At 39.4% G+C, this 25,783-nt stretch overlaps 1 protein-coding gene and 1 long non-coding RNA gene across 7 annotated transcripts in view; one reads left to right on the top strand and one right to left on the bottom strand.

Annotated features, from left to right (window-relative positions):
• gria4a (glutamate receptor, ionotropic, AMPA 4a) overlaps window positions 1-24,145 on the bottom strand; it is a 108,775-nt gene extending 84,630 nt beyond the window's left edge. For all 6 annotated transcript variants that reach the window (XR_007180373.1, XR_007180372.1, XM_048160884.1 and 3 more), the window contains exons 1-2: window positions 23,778-24,145; window positions 18,861-19,019 (exon numbers count right to left, since the gene is read on the bottom strand). Coding sequence is in view for 4 of the 6 variants with exons in the window: in XM_048160884.1 (XP_048016841.1) it covers window positions 18,861-19,019; window positions 23,778-23,850 (232 nt within the window). In the remaining 2 variants the exon portion in view is untranslated. The remainder of the gene's footprint in view (window positions 1-18,860; window positions 19,020-23,777) is intronic.
• Window positions 22,412-23,848, top strand: LOC125248774. Its single transcript, XR_007180375.1, has 4 exons — window positions 22,412-22,473; window positions 22,578-22,614; window positions 22,787-22,874; window positions 23,722-23,848. It is a non-coding gene; the product is annotated as an uncharacterized LOC125248774 (long non-coding RNA).
• Window positions 24,146-25,783: the final 1,638 nt, after the last annotated feature.

The following is a 25,783-nucleotide window of genomic DNA, read 5'->3' on the forward strand; positions in this document are numbered from 1 at the left end:
CTTTATTTAGAGCATGAAATCACAGACGTCGGGTAGTAAGAATTGTAACAAACTAGTCCGTCCGAATAGGGCTATAGTATCTTAAAGAGGACCTATAATGCCCCTTTTACAAGATGTCTCTGGTGTCTCCAGAATGTGTCTGTAAGTTTCAGCTCAAAATCCCCCACAGATCATTTATTATAGCTTGTCAAATTTGAGCAAAAACACGCCGTTTTTGTGTGTGTCCCTTTAAATGCAAATGAGCTGCTGCTCCAGAAGAGGGCGGAGCTTTAACAGCTCAACAACAACAAAGCTGGAGAATCTCACGCAGCCAAAATGAGGATTGTCAGTAACGGTGTTCAGCCTTACATTGTTCAAACCGGAGTCGACACTGATGGAGAGACTCAGGAAGAAGTTACAACTTTTAGACGTTTCTGAATGGTTAGTGGATAAATTGATGTAGTTGCTGTGGAGTTGATTCAACTCATCCACTAGCATGTGTCGTCATGTTCATCTTTTGTGTTGAATTGACCCTCGTTTCTGAAGCAGTCCGGCGTAAAATGACGGCATGACAACAACACTCTACTACGACAACTCTTCCTCTTCTCTAAAGCAGCCCAACATGGCCCCGCCCCCTTTGTTGTGTGTTCTCGGGGGCGGGGTTCATGTAAATTTTAGGGTTTGTGATGTCAGCTTGTTGTAATCCCTATGAAATCATGATCAAGGACCCCTTTAATGAAATACTAAAATAACACTGATTGTGGATGATTCATCATATTGTTATCAAATAACTTGCTCCACCTTTGAATTAAAGTTCGGCCTTCTTACTTCCCCAACCCATCCAATCACCTGCCTCTATTCTGCCAATAATGCTCACTTCCCACAATCCAGTCAATCCCGACGGATAGAATCAAGTTTTGTCCTACATTCTTCTTCTTACTGAATATCCCGTTTCTCTCAATGTTACGTCAGGGTTGTGAAAAGCGTTTCATGTCGACTTCAGTGGCATCAGAGACGTCTCTCTCTGTCTGTCTGGCTCTGTTTCTGTTAAAAGAGGCCGCTTTTACAGTGTTGTGTTCTGTGACTGTTATAGTCGCTTGTCCTGTGGGGAAAGAGAAGAGCGGATCTTTTTTAACACAGCCTTGAGGTGTCTGTGCCTCATGTTTTTAAGAGTGTGTGTGTGTGAGTGAGTGCTTTTTAACAACCTTCAGGGGTGTGATGAAAACGCAGTACAGTCTGTGCTAACACTGATGTCACTCTGTTAAACCTTCTAAATTTAATACACCAGTTGACCTGACCTTTTGTCAGCCACACTTACTTTATCAATCTTTTATATTCTGGTGATGAATGTATGAAATCACCTTTTGCCACAGAAATAATTGAGCGAACTCTCTATTTATTCTATTCATTCAGAGATGTGAAACTATTCCACCTTTCCCTGTCCTTATCCTGACACCATGTCCTAACCAGGTAAGCATGTTTGTTTAGAGTTATGTTCTGTTCTCACTGAAGGTGAAGTATTGTGCAAAGTGACAAAATTCACAGCCAATGAGAATGTACTGTCATGTGGTGCAGGAACCAATGAAATTCCATTGTGGGTGGAGCTACATGGTGCATTAGCGCCCGCCCACTTTTCCCCCACTTTTTTTCCCATAAGGAGATTTTAATAGTTTTTGTTAAAGAGTTATAAGCCATGAAGCCACGAGGAGAATCATAACATTACAAACTTTGATTTGAAGCAAAAATGTTTTTGAAAATTGGACAAAAAGACAAAGGTACGAGACTGAACTTAACGGCTTTAGTGTGGGAATGAACTACAATCCCATGAAGCATTGCAAACAGCATAATCGAGTTAAAAATGATGGAGAAATATTTTACAAGTTTATTGCAAAATATGCATATATATATATATATATATATATATATAATATACAAACAGTTAAGTATTTTGAGAGCGTAGTGAGATTGACTCGATGATGTTATTCGCCGTGCTTTGCAGTGGGCGGAGCTAAAGAGCTATTCTGCAGCATGTTGAACTCTCTGATTGGTGTATTTTCTGTACAGCATCATGGGTAATGTAGTTTTTCATCATGAATTCCGTTCCGCTGTCTGACTAAAGCCAAGTTTACACTACAGGACTTTTAACATCGACAGATCGCTGTGCTGTTCAGACTACATGACTTGCCGTGGAGTCTTGAAGTCGTTGTGGTGTTCACACTACGTAAATGATCCCAACAGGAGGTTACACACTACAGGAGCTGATGACAACTGTCACCAAATGACTTTATTTGAAAATGTTGGGAGGAAATTAGATTAAATTTTGGATTAAATTTAATTAAATTTAAAATAACCATTACACACATAAGTTTAAAACATTCTGGCTGACCTCACGTTAAGGCGACTGTTATTTTAGAACGCTTCCCTTTATTGTTTCCATGACGATGCATCATGGTTGATATTTGTCTGGTGTCTGCGATGCATCAGCAAGCCTCTTTGATGCACTGTTGAGTAGTTCACACATAAAGATTGGCGAGCGCCAATCACTCGCTGATTTTCCCCCAATCACAGCCCGACCTGTCAACGAGCTCGTTAACTTGCAAATCGGGCTTAAAATCCCGTAGTGTAAACTTGCCATAAGCTTGATGTTTTTTTGCAGGCGTTGACTCTGTTGCATGGATCGCCTCAGAATTTGCCTTTAAATGCTGCATGCTCTCCGTGGGCGTGGCCACATTAGCGGATAATGAGGTGACTCGCGAACGACTGACATCTCTCTCTTTTCCAACACATTACATAAATAGAGACTGTTTGTTTTCGAGCTGACTTACACTGCCCTCCAAAAGTTTGGAAACACCCTAGAAAAGTGGGGTTTTGGACAATATTGGCATGAATCCTTTTTAATTTGTGATCACTTTGCACTGATAAGGGACAACACAAACTACGAAAACATATTTTATTACATAAACAGCTTATACATAGAAAAAAACTTAAATTTTCGATTTGTCAAAATATCCAGCATTAGCAGCTATCTGACCTAAACTGGGCTCTGATTGGTTCATTGTATTCTAAACTTAATTGGCAATCAATTGTTGAAGCTATTAAGGTGTGCTGACCCAAAAATCTTTTACAAACCTGGGCCGAGTTTAAACCAGTAACCAGGCATCACAGCTGGCAAAGTCTGACTTTGACATGTATATATTGCCATTATTAGGTAATCAAAATGAAAATTATTATTGCTGGTCTTCAATGATAATGTCAAGTTACTTTAATGTATTTGCACCAAAAAATGATAAGGATTTATGCTGATATCGACCAAAACCACACTTTGCCAGGGGTGTTTCCAAACTTTTGGAGGGCAGTGTACATTATTTAAAAACTGACATTTCGACATTTCTTTAGAGATATGTCTCATGTTTGTGAGATTATTATTCACTAAGTTACAGCTCATTTTCTACCTAGTATCAGAATGGACTTTATTGAGAAAGACGGCAGACCACACATCATGCTAGTTTTCTTTATTTTGCAAAAAGCACAACATTTTGTTTTTACTGTGAGTGCACACAATAAAGGTATAGTTTCAATTGATGTATTACTTTTATCTGTATGACAAAAAATGACGGAGTATTTTAAGTCGATTTTGCTTCTGTGTGAAGAAAATCCAGCAAAAATATTTTAAAAATAAGCTGAAATAATGCAGGCTGATGGGTTCAACAGAAGCAAATACCATCGATTAACAGCCTCATAGCTCACAGTAGGACTGTCTTTAAAGATTTATAAGCTATTGTTCAAAATCAATTTCCTTATGGAGAAAGTGAATAGAGTTTTTACTTGCGGAACCAGACTGTTGCACTCTATAGAAACCAAGCAACTGGTAAGATGACTTTCTGTATGCCACTTGTCACGGTCATCTTTCTTGAGCATCAAATCATCATATCAGAATGATTTCTGAAGGATCATGTGACACTGAAGACTGGAGTAATGATGCTGAATATTCAGCTTTGATCACAGGAAATTACAGTTTAAAATACCATATTTTTTCAGCTCCTGAATAAACAACATGGATTGGTCTGCCACCAAAATCAGCTCTGCAAGGTAAGAGTGATTTACCTATCGGTTAATAAGCAGTGATCGATCGGAGCGTCTCCACCCTTCAGCTGTAAGCTGACATCATCAATGCTGGCCCTGCTGTGTGATGACCTCATACGCCTGTGTCATTTCCTGAAATAACCTGTCATTGGTCATTTGTTCAGCTGTGTGCACATGTGTGTGTGTCTTTGGGCTGATCGGTTCTGTCTTGCACTCTAAACACAGTTAACTTTAATGAAATCACTCTGGGACTGTAATGGAAAAGAGCTATTAATCACCAACAGACACAGAGAGAGAGAGAGAGAGAGAGAGAGAGAGAGAGAGAGAGGATGCAGTAGCCACTGGGTCTACAGGTCACAAACAGACTGATTTACCATTTACCCAAATCCACATCATTCCACAGAGAGACTGTATGGAAGAGAAGCACAGCTGACCTTCTGGCTTTCTGTGGAGCGATTCACTGCTGGTTTTGCTTCAGGACAGATTTTCACTGAACATGATGTGGCGACCGGTACGATACCAGAATCATTTATTGTACAAAAGTAAAAAAAGTTTAGCAATATTACAGTTTTAATCTGTGTAATTTGGCTAATCAATACCAAGTGAGAGATAAATCTGTGCCAATTTCATGCCATTTTCATAACTTTTTGTTTAATTCTGGTATCATATCAGTCGCTACATGATGTCCAATGAAATGATTTTTCGAAGTTATAAATAAAAAAGATGCATGTTTTACAAGAAAATCAAAATGCCATGTTTATTTCTATGGAAGCTTGTTTCCGCCACTAAATAAAAAAATTAAAAAAAGTAATTGTGACTTTTTATCTCACAATTGCGAGATTTTATCACTCTATTCTGACTTTATAACTCGCGACTTTTTTTTCAGAATTGTGTGATATAAAGTCAGAATTGTGAGATATAAAGTCAGAATTGTGAGTTATAAAGTCAGAATTGTGTGATATAAAGTCAGAATTGCGAGATTTAAAGTCAGAATTGCGAGATTTAAAGTCAGAATTGCGAGATATAAAGTCAGAATTGAGTTATAAGTCAGAATTCAAGTTATAAAGTCAGTATTGCGTGATATAAAGTCAGATTTAAAGTCAGAATTGCAAGATTTAAAGTCAGAATTGCAAGATATAAACTCAATTGTGAGTTATAAAGTCAGAATTGCAAGTTATAAAGTCAGAATTGCAAGTTATAAAGTCAGTATTGCGTATATAAAGCCAGAATTACGAGTTATAAAGTCAGAATTGCGTGATATAAAGTCAGTATTGTGTGATATAAAGTCAGAATTACGAGTTATAAAGTCAGAATTGCGTGATATAAAGTCAGTATTGTGTGACATAAAGTCAGAATTACGAGTTATAAAGTCAGAATTGCGTGATATAAAGTCAGTATTGTGTGATATAAAGTCAGAATTACGAGTTATAAAGTCAGAATTGCAAGATATAAACTCAATTGCGAGTCATAAAGTCAGAATTGTGAGATATAAAGTTGCAATTCAGACTTTTTTTCTTGCAATTCTGAGTTTTTATCACTCTATTCTGACTTTATAACTTGCAATTCAGATTTTTTTCTCAGAATTGCAAGATATAAACACAGTTGCGTCTTATAAACTCACAATTCTGAGAAAAAATGTCAGTCTTTTTTTCCCTCACAATTGGACATTATAACACACAATTGCAAGTTTATATCTAACAAAATAGAAAAAAAGTCAGAATTGTTAGATATAAACTCACAATTTTGACTTTTCTCACAATTGCGAGATTATATCATGCAATTCTGACTTTATAACACACAACTGTGAGTTTATATCTCGCAATTCTGAGAAAAAAAAAGTCAGAATTGTGTCACAATTACTTTTTTATTGTTTATTTCATGGTGGAAACAAGCTTCCATATAATTCAATGTGTTACTTGCCATTTCTTTGTAATTATTAGTGAAGTTTGCTAGCAGTGAAAATAGTTTCAAAGTAAATCCTAAACCAGTTTTTTTAAGTGTATCAAAAATGAATAAGTACTGTAACAAATGTATTACTCTGTTAATGCATTAACTAACATGAACTAAAGGGACTAGTGCTACCAAAATATTTTAATAGCATTTCTGGTTGTTTGTCACACTGGAGGAACTGTAATGTAAGGTCAAGTTGAGTGTATTGCATTGTAGATATGATATCAATATGTCTGTAAATGTAATTTGCATACAGAAAAATGAGATTTTGTGTACAGCACACTGCAAAAATACTGTGACATTCCACATTAGGATCAAGTCTGAGTCTTGTTAAATGCCTCCACACACACACACACACACACACACACACACACACACACACACACACACACACTTCCTGCTCATAAGAAGTAATGATCAGCCCACTTTCAGCAAAGTGACTTGCTGTTTTCGTTACCATGACAACGCAGCTGTCAGTCAAGGGTGGACCATGGCAACAGGGTTTACCATGAGTGCCAATAAAGTTGTTTCCATTAATGGAATAAGCTTTTTACTGCCATGGAGAGAGAGAGAGACAGATGGACACACACATAGAGAGAGAGAGAGAACTGGATTCATAAAGAAAGCACAAGTAAATATTTGAAGTGTCAGTTCAGGTGCTGATAATTCAGTAGAAGGTGTTGATAACATGCTATTGTTAAGTATAGAAAACAGGCTTCTTGGTTATAGTATACAGCAACACAAGCTCTTCTATAGTATTACTTAATTACATTCTGACAGTTATTTTGGGTTTGGCCTGAAGTTGATTGCTGGATACAAACGAGTTGTTTTCTGTTAATCTCAAAACTCATGATGAAGAGTTTGAAACTGACCTTCTGACTGTATACGTAACCAAACGTGTGTGTGTGTGTGTGTGTCACAGAGAAAGCTCTCTTCTGGTTGGTTCTCAACAGAATGAATCATCAAACTATTTCTGCTGCAGCAAATCAGCCATTATGTGTTTCCAAGGTAACCAAGTATATACACACGCACACTCTCACTTTTTGTGTCAGACACACACAGTTACACACACAGATGGTTCAGACGCACAAAACACAAGTTCAGGCGCTGTACCTGGATTGCTGCAGGCGGGTGCATCTGTGCTTGTGTTTTGATTTGTCAGTCAAACCAATGACAGGTACATTCTTATTTGTACATCTATTATATTGTAAACTGCATAAAGAAATTGAAGCCTGTTCAGATTTTTCACATTATTTTCATGACAGTTAAGCACATTTCCCCTCAAATTTGCATTACTGTAATGCACCCAGACAGTGTTTATAAATACATTTTGAATAAATTTTTCAATAATATGTAATAATAATTATTAAAATATTAAAATAATAAATATTAATTATAAAAATATTTAATAATTTATTCAATAACTAACATTAATGTAATGTAATGTTATATATAAACATACACATGTATATATATATATATATATATATATATATATATATATATATATATATTTAACAAAAAATTCATATTAAATGTATTACAGTATAAGAATTTGCTAAATTATGATTTTTTTAAATAATATTTTAATAAATAAATAAATATTACATATCTAATAACTCTATCTCGCACACAATATATAATAATTTTTTTAATTATTATTTTATTTTTATTATTATTCAGAATTACACAAAACACAATTATACAAAACTCATTTTAAATACATTTTCAATAATATTTAATAATAATTATTCAATATTAAAATAATAAATAGTAATTATTATTAAATATTATTAAAATATTTAAGAATAATTGTTACATGAACAATATTAATATTAACAATATCAAAAGATTATTTTAATCAATTTAATAATAATACATTAATGTTATATATATACATACACACATTTAAAACAAAATGATTAAATGTATTACAGTATAAGAATTTGCTAAATTATCATGAAAAAATAATAAATAAATTATAATATTCTATAATAACTCTATTTCTCACACTATATATATATATTATTCAGAATTACTCAAAACTTATTACAGTATGAGAATTTGTTTAATTTGCTTAATTATCATGAAAATTGTAAAATAATGCAAAAAAAAATCTTAAGGGTTTTAAAAATAGAATTTATTTTCATGATGCAACATATAAAACATCAACATTTTTCTTTTTTCTTTTGATTTTACGGTGAGATATGACCTGTTTTCACTGTTTTCTTCAGGTACTCTGAATAATTAATGATGGTAATGATTAATGAATAATTAATGTTAGTAAACTGAATGAAATCAGTAAACATACTATCCCAGCTGGAATATGTTCATTTTAAATCTTGAAACATTAATGCAGAGAACAAGTGTCATCTGATTTGTATGCAGGTACATATAACGCAGAAAACATCTGATCTTCAGGAATGAAAAACAACATCACACCTTCACACACACCTGCCTGAGGCTCAATTAAAGCAAAAGTTCAGGTCTAAATATAGAGGCTCATCATTATCAGTTGCCATTCAGAGGTGTGTTTGTGTGTAAGGAAAGGTCACAGCAGGGGTTGACCTCTGGGTCCAGCTCCCCCTCATTGACTTGTTATGGGAAAGAGAGACAGACAGCCAGTGAGAGAGACAGACCGAACGAGACAGACCCAGGAAGGGATTCTGGCTTGTTAATATTGATGAGCATTTATCCACGTGCCCTTCAAAGGGACCTACAGAGATGACCTTTACACACACAAACTCTCCGTTCACAGCCAATATACCATTGTGAGACTTAAATACATTGAGTAGATTACAAAATGGATAAGTACATAATCAAATTCATGAATATTACACCATTATTAAAAATATATACTGAGTAACTGAAACCATTTTTGTCATAGAATACACTTGTCTGTTCACAGTGAGTTAAAAGTTTGAGAATTCTTGTTTTCCTTTATTTTGAAGATCTGAAGTGAATTGTCCATTGTTGCTAGAAGTATGGATATAAAAGACACACAAAATGATATTCAAATTCACATTAGATGCTTTTTACATTAAATAAAGCACATAAACAGTACCTGAGATTATCATTGCCATACTTTGTGTTGTTGTTCCAGCCGCGACGTCACAGAAAAATAGAAACCGCTTCTAAAACAGATTCATCGCGTTTGGTCAGGACAAAAACTCTCATTAACATGGAAAAGATACGCTTTAGCGCGTGTCGCAGCGTCACGTCTGGTACAAGATAAAAGCATTTCAAAACAAACTTCCTGGTTAAACATTAAAGCACGCTAGTGTGATAAACTGTGCAATTTTTTTTCATATTTTATTGCATATTGACAAAATTATCCACAAATCCTGCTTTTTTTCACTCAAAAACTGATCTCAGATAAAGAGGCCTGCAATCAATCAGTTCCAAGAAGAAACACAAAACCTGTGCTCATTTAAAGATCCAATGTTTAGTGATAATATAGCATAAAAAGAGATTTATAAACAATTTTTTTGTAGGCTTGTCATTTTTGAAGTGTAACAAGGTAGGGAAAAAATTCCCAAAAAGTACAAATATTACCCAAAAATTTTGGGAAGTGTGAGAAAAGTCCAAAGCGATAAAATTAACTAACAATTTCAGGAAAAAGTACCCAAATACAACATAAGGGTTAATGTATAAACTAATGATATCAAATTATACCTTATTGTAAAGTGTTACCGTATTTATTAATATTTTTAATTGACATTTTTAATCAAAAATGTACTTTTGCCATTTTTATTAGTTTTTTTAATTGTATAAATAGTAGGGGTGTGACGAGATCTCGTGCCACAAGATCTCGCGAGATTAAAATGTGACGAGATTTTTCGAGGCGAAAAGTGATATTGCCATGACGGAGTGTGAGGGTGAAATTAGGAAAGAATATGCCACCGCTGTCATGATCACCGTCTGTTCCTGTCAGTTCCCGGACTACATCTCCCATCATCCTCTCTGCCACTCACCTGCACACACTTCACACTAATCACTAATCACCACACCCAGCTGCAGCTCATTACCAGGACTATAAAAGACTCTTACACACATCACCTCACTGCTAGGTCTTGTTTTCCCTGTGTAACATTTCCAAGCGTTCATCCTGTTTATCCTGTCTGTTACGGTTCCTGTTTCTGATCCCTGTCTGGTTCTACTGTTCGTTGATTGATAGCTGCCTGCCTTTTGACCTCTGCCTGTTCTCTGACTACGATTCTGCCTGTCTCTGATGTTCCTGTTCGCCCCGTTTGACCATGCCTGTACGACCACGCTCAACATTTAATAAAGCTTTGCATTTGGATCTTACTCTGAGTCCTGCCTTCGTTACAGAAGACCTAGCCACATCATGATCCAGCAGCTTTGTTGGGCGTCCTAGTCCCAGCATGGATCCCGCAACACATCTGGTCAGCCTTCGTCAAGGTAACTGCACCCTGGAGGTTCATATCCAGAAATTCCTGGACATTGCCCATTTTTCTGATTTACCGGACTGTGCCCTCATTGACTTTCTGGCTTATGGACTAAATGAACCTCTTAAGGGTTATTTAATCGCCAATGGTCCCCGAGGGACGTTTATGGAATTCTTGGACTTTGCCCTGCTTACCGTTGGTTCACGTTTTACTGTGGGTGTCGCGGGGAAATGCGACACCGTAGTAAACCACGTAATGGCCGCCGCATCAGCATCAGAGAACACTCACAAAATGGCGGGCACTACGACTTCACATCACGTCTTCACTGATCTCCCAGAGCCAAGTCACGTCTTCGCTGATCGCCCAGAGCAACGTCACGCCTCCGCTGAAAGCCCAGAGCAACGTCACGTCTCCGCTGATCGCCCAGAGTCCCGTCACGTCTCTAGATCCGTTCGACAGCGGAGAGGATTGTTGTCCAGTGTGAACGATCCTCCACTGATTTCAGCACGAGCGGCTGGTATTCCAAGCATACACCAGCCGCTTCGCTCTCAAGTCAGCCGGCCGCGTCGCACTCAAGCCCGCCGGCCGCGTCGCACTCAAGCTCGTCTGTTTCAACGCACTCAAGCTCGTCTGTTTCAACGCACTCAAGCTCGTCTGTTTCAATGCACTCAAGCTCGTCTGTTTCAACGCACTCAAGCTCGTCTGTTTCAACGCACTCAAGTCCGAGTCCGCCGGTTGCTACGCACTCAAACTCTCTGGATGCGAAGGACGAGATGGCCGTTTCGCCAGTGCCCACAGGCAAGATGGCCGCCCCTTCAGTGTCTGGAATAGAAGGGGTCGTCCCAGCCATTGAGTCCGCTCCAGAACCCGCTCCAGCCAGTGAGTCCGCTCTAGCCAGTGAGCCTGCTCCAGAGCCCGATCCAGCCAGTGAGTCCGCTCCAGCTCAGCCTGCTCTCCTGGTCTGTCCTGTCCTGGCCCAGAGGGCTGTGCTCACTTTTTATGTCTTGGCTGTCATGCGTGCATTGAGGAACTCAAGCCCTATTGACTTTGGAGCAGTCTGCCAGCCCGAGCAGCCCGCTGTCGTCCCAGAGCAGCCCGAGCAGCCCGCTGTCGTCCCAGAGCAGCCCGAGCAGCCCGCTGTCGTCCCAGAGCAGCCCGAGCAGCCCGCTGTCGTCCCAGAGCAGCCCGAGCAGCCCGCTGTCGTCCCAGAGCAGCCCGAGCAGCCCGCTGTCGTCCCAGAGCAGCCCGAGCAGCCCGCTGTCGTCCCAGAGCAGCCCGAGCAGCCCGCTGTCGTCCCAGAGCAGCCCGAGCAGCCCGCTGTCGTCCCAGAGCAGCCCGAGCAGCCCGCTGTCGTCCCAGAGCAGGCCGAGCAGCTCGCTGTCGTCTCAGAGCAGCCCGAGCAGCCTGAGCCTGCTGCCATCACTGAGCTGTCCGCTCTCCTTGATATGGCCACTGAGCACCCTTGGCCAGCCCTGCCGCCGCCGCCTGCCCTGCCGCTGCCGCCGCCCAAGCGTTTTGCCCTGCTGGCGTCACCCAGGCCTTCTGTCCACGAACCTACTAAGGACCCTGCTGAAATCCCCAAGAACTTTTTGGGGGGGTGCAGTATACCCAAGGGTGGGGAGCTTGTGGGTGGGGACCATGCCCGGCCACCTTTGGTTTGCAACTTGTTGTGGTCACTAATGGACTCTGACCCACCATGGACATCTTTGGACTCTGTCCCGCAGTGGCCGCCCTTGGCTCCTGACCCGCCGTGGCCGCCCTTGGCTCCTGACCCGCCGTGGCCGCCCTTGGCTCCTGACCCGCCGTGGCCGCCCTTGGCTCCTGACCCGCCGTGGCCGCCCGAGGCTCCTGACCCGCCGTGGCCGCCCGAGCCACCTGACCCGCCGTGGCCGCCCGAGCCACCTGACCCGCCGTGGCCGCCCGAGCCACCTGACCCGCCGTGGCCGCCCGAGCCTCCTGACCCGCCATGGCCGCCCGAGCCACCTGACCTGCCGTGGCCGCCCGAGGCTCCTGGACCTGCATTGGGGACCCCATTCCTGTCTGCATGCAGGTCTCCAATGCACCCACCCTCCCTCCCTAGCTGTTCCTTTTACGCCGCGAGGACGCGCCTTCCGGGAGGGGGGCGTTATGTCATGATCACCGTCTGTTCCTGTCAGTTCCCGGACTACATCTCCCATCATCCTCTCTGCCACTCACCTGCACACACTTCACACTAATCACTAATCACCACACCCAGCTGCAGCTCATTACCAGGACTATAAAAGACTCTTACACACATCACCTCACTGCTAGGTCTTGTTTTCCCTGTGTAACATTTCCAAGCGTTCATCCTGTTTATCCTGTCTGTTACGGTTCCTGTTTCTGATCCCTGTCTGGTTCTACTGTTCGTTGATTGATAGCTGCCTGCCTTTTGACCTCTGCCTGTTCTCTGACTACGATTCTGCCTGTCTCTGATGTTCCTGTTCGCCCCGTTTGACCATGCCTGTACGACCACGCTCAACATTTAATAAAGCTTTGCATTTGGATCTTACTCTGAGTCCCGCCTTCGTTACAACCGCTACGTTTACATTACGCCTCCACTGTCATTTTGCTTTTTATAGGAATAAAAACAATTTAATTCAGTTGGATAACAGTCGCTTCAATCTCATCCAGCTCATCAAACACGAGCTGCGGAGCTGTACGTAGCGCAGAAGGAATCAGAGTTTACTGATCATGTGACGAGAGTAAGTGACTGACGAGACCATGGCGGAGGATTCGTTGCATAACAGAGGCTAAAAGCATCTGACAAATATCTTATCTTGTAGAATTCGTGCTCAGCACTTCTGCTCCCTATTCACAGAGTACATGTGATCACGAAATAGAAAGCGAAAGTAAAACGCGAACGCACATTCAAATGTGATTTCAATACCCGGCATTTTGAAAGCAGCTCCCTGATGCATGTGAATATCTCCCAATATGAAAGCTATCTTAGGCTGGACTGTGTAATTGTAAGCATCTCTCAGCTCTGTTTCATGATTATAGAAAAATTGGGTCTCTATTTGAATATTAAGAGAGTACTTTGATTATGGTTGAACTTATTGTTTGCACTTAATAAGACTAAGAGAAAACTGTGTTATTCCTTTTTATTATTGTTTTTATTTATTTATATATATATATATATATTAATTTCAGCATTATTTCAATACCAAAAACTTTAGTTTTAGTTTCAGTTAAGAATAACAACACTGGTTTCATTCCATTTTTTAAAAACATTGAAAGCGCATTTGTATGTGGTTGGAATTCAGATTCCGTCATATAAAACATTATAAAAGGACAAAATAAACTTAAACTAAAAGAATGAACAGACATTTTAGATCGTTCTGTAGTTTTTTTGTTATATGAACTTAATTATATGAAGGCAGAAATACTTTTTTCATCGCTCATGAACGATTCATCAGACAAAAGACTTGTGATTCATTTATGTTTCTCATAATTTATCTTTGGCTGCATTGTAATGATTTCTTAATTCAGAAAATATGCGTATCTGGTCGTGTTCTGAGAATTCGGCTATTGAAAATAACATTTTAATGAATGTATTACTGTTAAGCATGTTACATTGTCAACACTAGATCTAATGTTTGATCATTTCTAATTTTTTTTGTCAAGAGTTTTGCATGTAAACTGTACTTGTGTTGTCTGTTTTTATCATAAATGACAATTACTTTGATTTTTTTCTGAAATCAATAATATTCAGAGATTTTTAAGTGTGAATAACTGTCAAAATGCTGTTTGTGATCACAATATGTACTGTAGATATATATAATTCTTCTCTCTGTTGGTAGCAGGGATGCACGATATATCGGCCACAGTATCGGTATCGGCCGATATATGTTCATTTTTAATGTTATCGTTATCGGCCGGATAAGAAAATGTGGCTGATATATTAAAGCTGTTAAATAATGGATTATTTCCTTCAGCTGCGACACTTGTTCAGAAACGCACTATCTGCCATTATGGTTTTGAATTGCTTGAAATACGATTGAAATCACTTCAAAAAACGAAAATACAGTTAAGTGCAACATGTGCAATGAAAGTCTGTCATACAGACTACATCATATTATAATGAGAACTTTATCATTTTTTATGGTGAGACTTTTGTTTTTGTAATCAGGCTCTCAAAAATTATATACAAATTTGGATTTAGATTTATCAGCCAATATATTGGTTATCGGCTTTTAAATATAAAGAATTATCGGTTATCGGTATCGGCCAAAATTTTTACATCGGTGCATCCCTAGTTGGTAGAAACGCACACATAACCCCAGCGCGTGATACTCTAATCCACAAACACACGTTCTGATGCAACGAGACAATCGCTGCGAGCGGCTAAATGAATGAGTCAGTAAAGAGATTCACTGAACCATCTCAAGACATCAAGATCCAACAACACATGGATAAACATTTACACATCATGCATACACACTTAAAATGACTATCAAACACACACACACACACACACAAGTACAGGTCACAGACAGGTTCATGCATTACTCACTCAACTAGAGACCAAACACACGTCATTTAGTGAGAGACTGAAGCTCAGAGTTCAGCTCCTGGCTGTGTGATTCAGCAGACATGAAGTTTAACCTACACACACACACACACACACACACACACACACACAGCTGCGGGCAGGTCGAGATTGTGTGTATGTGCTGTGGTGGCTTATTGGATGTTTGTGATGCTCATCGAGATGATGATGATGATGATTCCCTGACAAAAGAGCCTCATAAGGTCTTGAAGTTTTATTTGAGTCAAAATTAGTTCTGCGGCTCGCAGGTGTGTGTGTGTGTGTGTGTGTGTGTGTGTGTGTGTGTGTGTGTGTGTGTGACAGACAGACATATCCACCTATCTATCTATCTATCTATCTATCTATCTATCTATCTATCTATCTATCTATCTGTCGTTCTGTTCATCCGTCCATTTACTCCATTCATCAATACATCCTTTTTTCTGTCTCATCCATCAGTCTGTTGCTTCTGTTTTCCTTTATCTTTTAGTCTCTTCATCTCTCTCTCTCTCTCAGTGTGTGTTTTCTCTAAACATTTACTGCTGCACAAAGGTCACGACACACCCATCCATTTATCTCTCTCTCCCGTTTCTCTTTTATCTCCTCCCTCCCTTTCCCTGTGTTTCTCCGTCTGTGCCATGCATTTGACAACATATCATTCCCGTAATTTCTTCATTCCTCCCCTTTCATTAAATAAATCCCTCCATCTCCTGATTCCATTCATCATGCGTTCCCTCTCTCAGCTGAAACTCATTCAGAGATTGATTTTGCTCGCTGCTTTTAAGTGCTCAGATAAAGGTGTGTTAGGATAAAAGAGAAAACCCTTTCCACTCCTTATTCTCTCCTGCAGCCTGAGGAGACGAGCGGGAAACGATTAACTTCACCTCTCTCCCTCTTTCTCTCCATCTATCTCTCTCTCACACACACACACACACACACACACCTCATTCCCAAAGCTGTCAGTATTCCGCAGCTGATGAGGGCTAAAAGAGCTGGAAGGCAGCCAGGGCAGAGATAACACACACACACACACACACACACACACACATTGCTGCATCAAGACAGCAGCAGATTCTGCAGACTCAGGCTGGGCGTCCAGTGCGCAAGAGTGCAAGAGGTTGCTGCCCAGCGGGAGAGGGGTTAAACTGGGATTGACTCGACTCTGTTGGTCCCTGTCTGACTCCTGCTCTGAAAACACACATAGAGGTTCTTCAGTGGTTCCATAAGTCGTCTCTGGTGTCTCCAGAATGTGTGTGTGAAGTTTCAGCTCAAAATCCCCCACAGATCATTTATTATGGCTTGTCAAATTTGAGCAAAAACACGCCGTTTTTGTGTGTGTCCCTTTAAATGCAAATGAGCTGCTGCTCCAGAAGAGGGCGGAGCTTTAACAGCTCAACAACAACAAAGCTGGAGAATCTCACGCAGCCAAAATGAGGATTGTCAGTAACGGTGTTCAGCCTTACATTGTTCAAACCGGAGTCGACACTGATGGAGAGACTCAGGAAGAAGTTACAACTTTTAGACGTTTCTGAATGGTTAGTGGATAAATTGATGTAGTTGCTGTGGAGTTGATTCAACTCATCCACTAGCATGTGCCGTCATGTTCATCTTTTGTGTTGAATTGACCCTCGTTTGTGAAGCAGTCCGGTGTAAAATGACGGCATGACAACAACACTCTACTACAACAACTCTTCCTCTTCTCTAAAGCAGCCCAACATGGCCCCGCCCCCTTTGTTGTGTGTTCTCGGGGGCGGGGTTTATGTAAATTTTAGGGTTTGTGATGTCACCAACCCGGGTGACAAAATCCCTAAACAGTGATTTCTGTAAAAGAAAATATCTCTCTTTGCATTGAACTTTGAGCGTCGTAACTTTGCAGATGTTGTTTATGCTCAAACAGCAACATTACACACTAACTAAAGTTAAAAAAGTCAAATCATAATCAGCCTTGCTGTAAGGTTCTTTGGATCTGCATTTTGGTCTGTGGTTTCTTTTGAAATCGGAATGAAATTAGACTTGCATCTGGACAATTTAACTATCCACATGTTTGACATTTTTGAAAATGTTCGGTCCTTGTATTGTGTTAAGGTAATGTCACAACTGGACCTTCTGGTAAAAACTTCTCTCTGGTGACGTATGCAGGATTCTCCAATCAGTTAGTCTGCTAAAACCCCACCCCTTCATTTGCATGTACTTTTGAGTGCCACGCCCACATCTCAACAGCCAATAAACATTCGATGCATAAAAGAAAGTCCCCACCCTACATTTTTCTTTTTCAATATATATCATAATACGGAAAAAAGGATATTTCTCTACTGTCGTTTTGCTATGTTAAGCCGTTAAATAAAACTATTAAAAACATTTTTTTTTGCCTGAAATAAAATTAATTATAAATATTAAAAAATTAAAAAAAAGAGAAATATTGCCTTGCCAACTAACTGAAATAAGTTTAGGTTGTGTAGGAAGCACTAAAATTACTTATTGTAAATAAATAAATAAAATAAATAAAAAATAAATAAATAAAAATTAATAAATAAAATAAATAAATAAATAAATAAATAAAATAACTAAATAAAAACTCAAACTCAAACTGAAATAACAGTAATATTTAAAAATAAAAATGGGTTGCACTTATTTTACAGTATGTGCACTTATGTGTACTTGCAGTGTACTTACCTAAGAAAGTACTGGAAATATAAGGTAACCACATGGGTTAAGGTTAGGTTTAGGGGTTGGTTCAGGTTTAGTACCCTGTTAATGCAATTACTATAATAAGTACATAGTATGTACATGGGGAACAGGACTGTAAAATAAAGTGCTACCTAAAAATTACAAAAGCACTGAATTATAATAAAATTGAACTAAAATTCAAATGAAAATATTAAGCTAATGATAATATTAATAAAAACTATAAATAATACTAAAATAAACCTGCAATCTGATGCCACTAGTGGTGAAGAAGTCATAATGTGTGCTTAATCTTTCTGTGATATTGCTTCTTTAAGACTGCTCCTCAAACTAATTACTTCATGGAAATAGCTGAGCAGTGTCAGATCTGTTTGTACAATATTTTCAAAAGCCAGTAGTCAAGAAAGCAGATTTAAAATAAGCCTGCCCAACTCAAAGCTCACACAATCATCATACAGAAAAGTCAGGCTAACATAAACACATCCATTAAAAGCTTGATGTCCAATTCGATGTTTTTCCGATGCTCTCATAGACATCCAGTGAAGCACGGCGTGCCTGCTGTCCTATCAACATTGATCGCTACTGCACTAAAATCAATCAGAGATACAGGTATGAGCCATAGACTCCCAGTGGAGCACGGCTGCGTACAGGAGTCTGATGCACATTTTCATGTTGAATAAAGTGGATTACGTTAATTGGAAAAGGCTTTAAGATCTCTGTGGATTGCTGAGGTTTTTACACTACTCAAAAATGCACGTTAAGTATATGAACAGGCTGTACACTTGTAATGCTCAAGCATAGAGAACATTTCTGCTTGAACTGCAGGCAACTGAAAAGAAATCGACCGACAACCACCCTAACAAGGCCAGAGACAGACAGATGTGTACCAAAGCGTGCTGAAAGCTGCTCAAGAGTGGAGAATGAATGGCAAATTTGCTGTTTAAAGCTGCGTTGTGTCATTCCCACAGCATGCACATAATCTCAGATACTCCCACCTCATCTGCCATTGGCCAGTCAAACAGATAGTCCCGCCCTCAAACTCAGTTCACTGCTTGAGTCAGAAGTTGACATGCCGGGCCACTCAAACAAATTTGTTTCGCTCTTCAGGAAGTCAAACTACTGATGGCTGACTTGAGAAAGTGCAGTGAATCAAAACACACTCTATTCATTTTCTCTGACTGTGACGTTTGACATCTTTCACTCACAGGCATTGGTGACAGCAAAGCTGTTGGCCGTCTCGATGTTGTCCACGTGTGGAACCAGGTTGAATGGGGCTTCCGTGGCGTTTGGACTCGTGTTGTGGAGAAATATGGCCAAGCGGAAAGCTGTATACTCTTGATCCGTGTTTCTTATAAACAACCCACCTGGAAAGAGTGAGAGGAAGAAAGAGTGAGTGACTGCAACTGTTTCTCAAAGGAAAAGTTCACCTTAAAATGGAAAATTCTGTATTCATTTCTGCTTTTCTTTCACTATAGAGTGCAAAAGCTGTTGGTTCCGGAAGTATTTTTTCCATTCATTTCTCCCATAGGGATTTTCGGGAAGTCTTTGTTAAAGCTTTATAAGCCATGAACCAAACCAACCAGCTACGAGGTGAATCATAACATTAAAAACTACAAGTCTGTGAACTTAACGGCTTTAGCGAGGGAAAGAACTACAATCCCATGAAGCTTTGCAAGCAGCGTAATCGAATAAAGAAAGTGGAGAAATATAAAACTACACATTTAAAAATGTTGATTATATATAAAAATATCTATTTTAAGTTACACATTTTCAGTGTTTCATGGGAGTGGGCGGAGCTACAGAGATCTTTTGGGCATTTTGCAAATCTGATTGGCATATTTTCTGTACAGCATTATGGGTAATGTAGTTCTTCACCATGATTTCTGCTGTTAAACGTGATTATTTTAAAACTAGGCTGAAATAATGAAATAATGAAGTTTATACTATTGATTAACAACCTCGTAGCTCACAGTAGGACTGTCTTTAAAGATTTATAAGTCATCATTAAAAATCTATTTCCCTATGGAGAAAATGAATGGAGAATGGAAAATTTTACTTCCGGAACCAGACTGTTGCACTCTATGGATCATCTCGGCTCTAAAATCGTTTCAATAATCGGTCCACTTTATACTAAGTGGCCTTAACTACTATGTACTTACATCAAAAAATAAGTACAATGTAATTATTGGGTTCATATTGAATTGCAAATCACTTTTGCTGCTATTGAGGTGGGATACGGGTAAGATTAGGGAAAGCTTTGCTGGTAGGTTTAAGGGTAGGGGTAAAAATTTTAAGATTTTTATACTCCACATGTATAAAAATGTTAGCTAACAATCACACATGTTGACAATACAGCAATGATAACCATTAAGAGAAGAAAATGATCCGACCTCATGATGGCTTGCCTGATTAACTGCTCTCGTGTGACGCTCTATGAACGTAGAACACATCGCTAGTCTTGAAAACATCTCAACTTTTTTAGAATGCCGCAAGCGCACCGCAGGTCATGTGACCAGAGCCAACCAATAAGCTTCGGCCTTTCCGTAACAACATCGAAAGCTCAGCAGAACAGCTGATCATAGCTGGACAGGGCGGGTTTTTATTTCTCATCAAAGTTATTAAATGCAAGATTAACTTTTTTTAACCTGACCGCCGTGTTTTTGGGTGCCATTTCATGGGTGAGACGCTGCAAAAGACACGAGCGCAACACCCAAACACGTCCGCTAAACATAAAAACAATAGGAAAAATAGTGCAATGGCATGCAAAAACCTGTAAAGAACTACTTTATGTTTGATATTTCATGTTTGCATGATGGTGACAGGCTGAAAGCTGCTGTAATTTCTGTTTACAAAGCATTTGCTGTTAAAGGTGCACTATGTAATATTTTCTGTCCGCTAGAGGTCGCTAGAGGCCTATTCAAAACAAAGGCGTAGCTTGATGACACCAAGTTTGAGCGTTGAATCTTGGGACATGTGGTCTTCACCTCACAGCCGGTGGAAAAGAATCGGGATTGGACTCAGGAAGAAATCATGTTCATGATGTGATTATTAACGTTACTGTAGTGTGAAGCAGAGCAGGAGCGAGTGTTGTGGAGCTGAACGAGGAGCTGGAGCGATTGATCAACACACGCCTCACGAGCAGCGGGACTTTTATTATGACACAGTCGTCGGCGCCGCTTCTGCTTTTCCGGTCATGAGTATGAGGTAACGCAGCTCTGTTTATCATATTAGATACATTTGAGAGTGTTGAAAATGATGTTATAACGTAACTCTGTGCGTTCGCTCGGCGGCTGCTGTGAGACACTGTTACACACTGCAGTAAGATAGATCGATTTTACAATATCATATTAAATGCTGGATGGCTTGTGTTGATAAATGGCATGCAATTAATTTTAAAACGTATTGTATGATGGAGAAAATGCTGTATTACTGTTACTAAAAATAAAGCTGCATCTGATTATGCTATGTTAGCTACTTCACAAAATAGTGTTTTTCTCTGAGGCATGGTAAAGCATGGTACTCGCAAAAAATCAAGAAAATTAGATTTAAACAATAAGACTAAATGTGTTGAGCTATATAACAATAATTAGTTTTCTGTCTATAAACGTATCCAAACAGTTGTTCCCTTGTCTATCAAAACATTTATATATTAAAGCATCTTTGGTGTTTCCATGGTTTCTACAAAATAAAACCGGAAACCGAGGGTAACGCGGGTATGACGCGATTGACAGGCGACTCCTCACACGTCCCGGAGCCTTGGTTAAAATTGGTTAAAATTGCAATTTTCTCACGATTTACAAATAGTTGCAAACATTTGGGATATTGTAAGTACTCAAGTGAACAAAATATATAACACTGGCCTAGTGGTTTTTGGATATTTTACTGCAAAAACATTACATATTGCACCTTTAATAATAGCATATTACTGGTGTTATTTATTTCTATTACATTTTGGCTAAAAATATTATTTTAAATTATTTCTGAGTATATATGATATGTTTAAGATAAGTTTGTACATTTGCCTTCATATTTAATGCATATTTTCTGCAAAGATATTAAACAAATAATAAGACATTTGTTTAACATTTACACCATGTTGATCACTTCAGGTGTGCTGCACTTAGAATATATATATATTTTTTTATCCAGATGGTTAATAAAGAAAATGTTACTTGAATCATAAGCTATTGTTGTTAAGTTTCAAGATGACTAGTTAAACATTAAAAAAAACCTAAATCATGAATCAGTCAATCGTTCTGAAACAATCAAGATTTTATTTTTTTGTCAAATCATATAACCAGCATTAACTTCTTGAGCAAGTTTGAGCTACAGTAGCTCGTCTGTTGGATCGGACCACACCGGCCAGCCTTCGCTCCCCACGTGCATCAATGAGCCCATGACCCTGTCTCCGGTTCAACACTGTTCCTTCCTTGGAGCACTTTTGATAGATACTGACCACTGCAGACCGGGAACACCCCACAAGAGCTGCAGTTTTGGAGATGCTCTGACCCAGTCGTCTAGCCATCACAATTTGGCCCTTGTCAAACTCGCTCAAATCCTTACGCTTGCCCATTTTTCCTGCTTCTAACACATGAACTTTGAGGACAAAATGTTCACTTGCTGCCTAATATATCCACTAACAGGTGCCGTGATGAAGAGATGATCAGTGTTATTCACTTCACCTGTCAGAGCTCATAATGTGATGCCTGATCGGTGTATAACAATCAACCTATTATGTGAATTTGACTTTTTTTTAAATGATTTCAGATTTTACTGTGCGAGTAGTCGGTGTGAAAAGGATGAGACAATACAACAGAAGTAAGTAAAAATAAAAACCAGGAAAAAGTGGACTGCTGTTCTCATGGAGCTCAAAACAGAGCAGTGTGAACATCCTGCTAAACATCTCATTTTGTGCTCCACAGATTAAAGAAAGCCATTTAGGTTTGGAACAACATGAAGGTGAGTTAAATGTTAATTTCTGGGTGAACTATCCCTTTAATCATGGAAATGATCTGTGCGGAAGATCGCATTTGTTGTTGGTGTCACTAGAGCAGACACGTCTGCACTTGGCAGGGCCAGTGTCACGTTCCGTTTCATCACATCCTCTCTAATTATTCTCTCTTTTTGATAGACATTTTGGCTCAACTGCCGTTTGAGATCCCACAACGTGCTTTTATGCGCGAGGAACAACACAAGCACTGTGCATTTGCATTGCAGCGGTATGTAAATGTCATTAGTGCATCTCCTCGAGTGAATGTGTGTGTCCGTATTTAGCGTATTAACTTTATCGGCAGTGCTGTCAAAGGCGCACAAGTCAGCGGCTGCATCTCATTATGGCGTGAGACTCTCCATCTCAATGAGCAATGCAGTGACTGAACACACACACAAGACACATCCTGCAAAAAGAGAGGGAACTGTGTGTGTGTGTGTGCAAGCGAGAGAGAGAGAGAGAGAGAGAGAGGGGTGGGTGGGCATGCACAGTGGTTTGTTGATATTAATCTGCAAATATGGTGAAACTTTGATTGGGAAGAGGTCATCCAGAATACTGCAGTGATGCCCTGAACTGATGGAGAAAACATGCACTTAGACCACAGTCTTCATCATGATGACCACACACACACCAGCACAACTCATGCATGCTAAACTACAACTGTAAACCCATTCAGTATCACATTTAAGGGAAAATAGCACCAGGTTAGGGTGCTTTGTATATAAAAGGCATTGAGCGACGTGTCCATCCCCAAATTTTAAGAGCAGTGCTCAACCAATATGAGGTTTTCACTGACCAAACTTTTATATTTGGTCCTTTGATCATACATTATTGGCTTGTAAATGGCAAAACAACCCAGTGTGGTGCTCAAAAGCAGCTTTTTAGGGTCCAATAAGGTGAACAGAGCAAGAGTGAAAACCCCAACACAAAGAGCCATTTCAGCATACAGGGTTCTTTAGGTTGGTATGATTTTAAATAGCCTTTAACATCCCTATTTTAAGACTCACTGTATTTGTATAAGCTACTTGTGTGTGTATATATTATAAATGCACTGCTGTACATTGTATCTGTTGCAGTGCTATATTCCTCGTGGGATTAATAAAGTGTCTGTCATGTTAGAAGTGTAACTCACCGATTTGGACACTGCTGGGAAAAGCCCCTTCACTGAGTCCCCACAGCAGCGGAATCAACACCAGGATCCGCATTCTGTCCGAATCAGAACCCGTCCGGACACATGGATGGATGGATGGAGACGAGATAGTGTGGCGGAAGGGAAATGAAAAGAAATAAATGGATAATCTCGCAAAGGGAGTTTCAGCAATCCATCCTACTGGCAATCCGTGTGTTCCCCGCAGTATCCACTGGAGAGAGAGAAGAAGAATCTGAACGCGCGAGAGAGAAAGAGAGAAAGAGAGAGAGCGCGCGCGGGAGAGAGAGAGAGAGATGCGCGCTCACTCTGCGCTCTTTGCCTCAGAGGTCTTCGCTTTTTAGCTGTGTTTGCTAAGGCAAGTACCACTGCTCTATATATTTAAACAATCCCCTTACCATACCAATTCAACTTAGGGTTAGTTCACCCAAAAATGACATTTCTGTCATTAATTACTCACCCTCATGTCGTTCCAACGATTCATTCATCTTCAGAACACAAATTAAGATTTGTTTGTTTTTTTTATCTCTCATTGAGAGCAACGAAATTACCACATTCAAGGTCCAGAAATAGTCAATGGTTCAACCTTAATGTTATGAAGCGACGAGAATGCTTTTTGTGCGCCAAAACAAAACAGAAATAACAACTTCAACAATATCTTCTCTACCCTGTGAGTCTCCTACGCAGTTTACTTTGAAGACACATTCCATGTTCTACGTCAGAACGATCCACTCCACTTTAGACACGCACTCGCGAACTTCCCTAAGCACTTCCCGCCGCCATTTTGAAGTGTGTTCCTCTTCATCAAGTGGACCAGAGAAGTTTACTCGATTTTGACAGAGTCTACTCAAGCAGCTCACATTTCAACTCGATTGTGACGTCACAGCAGATCGTGCTTAACTGAAATGTATGATGTATTAATTATTTTGATAATTAATCACATAATAGCGTATAATATATTAATTATGTTGAGATTAAATTGCATAATACTTGTAGCTACCTTATGTTCACAGTCAAATTTTATACTATTGATTTTTCAATGTTTACTATTTTCGTTCCATCAGCTCATCTATAGAATTGTATATATTTTCTCTAACAACTTATAAGCATATAGAATGTTGCATTAAACAAATTCATAAGTAAAAAGGGGGTTTAAAGGTGCCCAAGAATCAAAAATTGAATTTACCTTGGCATAGTTGAATAACAAGAGTTCAGTACATGGAAATGACATACAGTGAGTCTCAAACTCCATTGTTTCTTCCTTCTTGTGTGAATCTCATTTGTTTAAAAGACCTCCGAAGATCAGGCGAATCTTAACATAATACCGACTGTTGCGTAACAGTCGGGATCATTAATATGTATGACCCCAATATTTGCATATGCCAGCCCATGTTCAAGGCATTACACAAGGGCAGCCAGTATTAACGTCTGGATGTACACAGCTGAATCATCAGACTAGGTAAGCAAGCAAGAACAACAACGAAAAATGGCAGATGGAGCAATAATAACTGACATGATCCATGATTACATGATATTTTTGGTGATATTTGTGAATTGTCTTTCTAAATGTTTTGTTAGCATGTTGCTAATGTACTGTTAAGACAAGAGCCATCGCTATTTTCATTTTTAAACACTTGCAGTCTGTATAATTCATAAACACAACTTCATTCTTTATAAATCTCTCCAACAGTGTGTAATGTTAGCTTTAGCCACGAAGCACTATCAAACTCATTCAGAATCAAATGTAAACGTCCAAATAAATACTGTACTCACAGGAATCGATGCATGCATGCAGCATGAATGATGAACATCTTGTAAAGATCCATTTGAGGGTTATATTAGCTGAACTTTGTAAATGCAATGTATTATAATCAAGAGCTCGGGGGGCGGGGAGCGCATGGATTTAAAGGGGCCGCAGCCTGAATTGGTGCATAGTTAATGATGCCCCAAAATAGGCGGTTAAAAAAATTAATTAAAAAAATCTATGGGGT

Source organism: Megalobrama amblycephala, linkage group LG16, assembly GCF_018812025.1.
Source record: "Megalobrama amblycephala isolate DHTTF-2021 linkage group LG16, ASM1881202v1, whole genome shotgun sequence".
In the NCBI taxonomy this organism is placed as follows: domain Eukaryota; kingdom Metazoa; phylum Chordata; class Actinopteri; order Cypriniformes; family Xenocyprididae; genus Megalobrama; species Megalobrama amblycephala.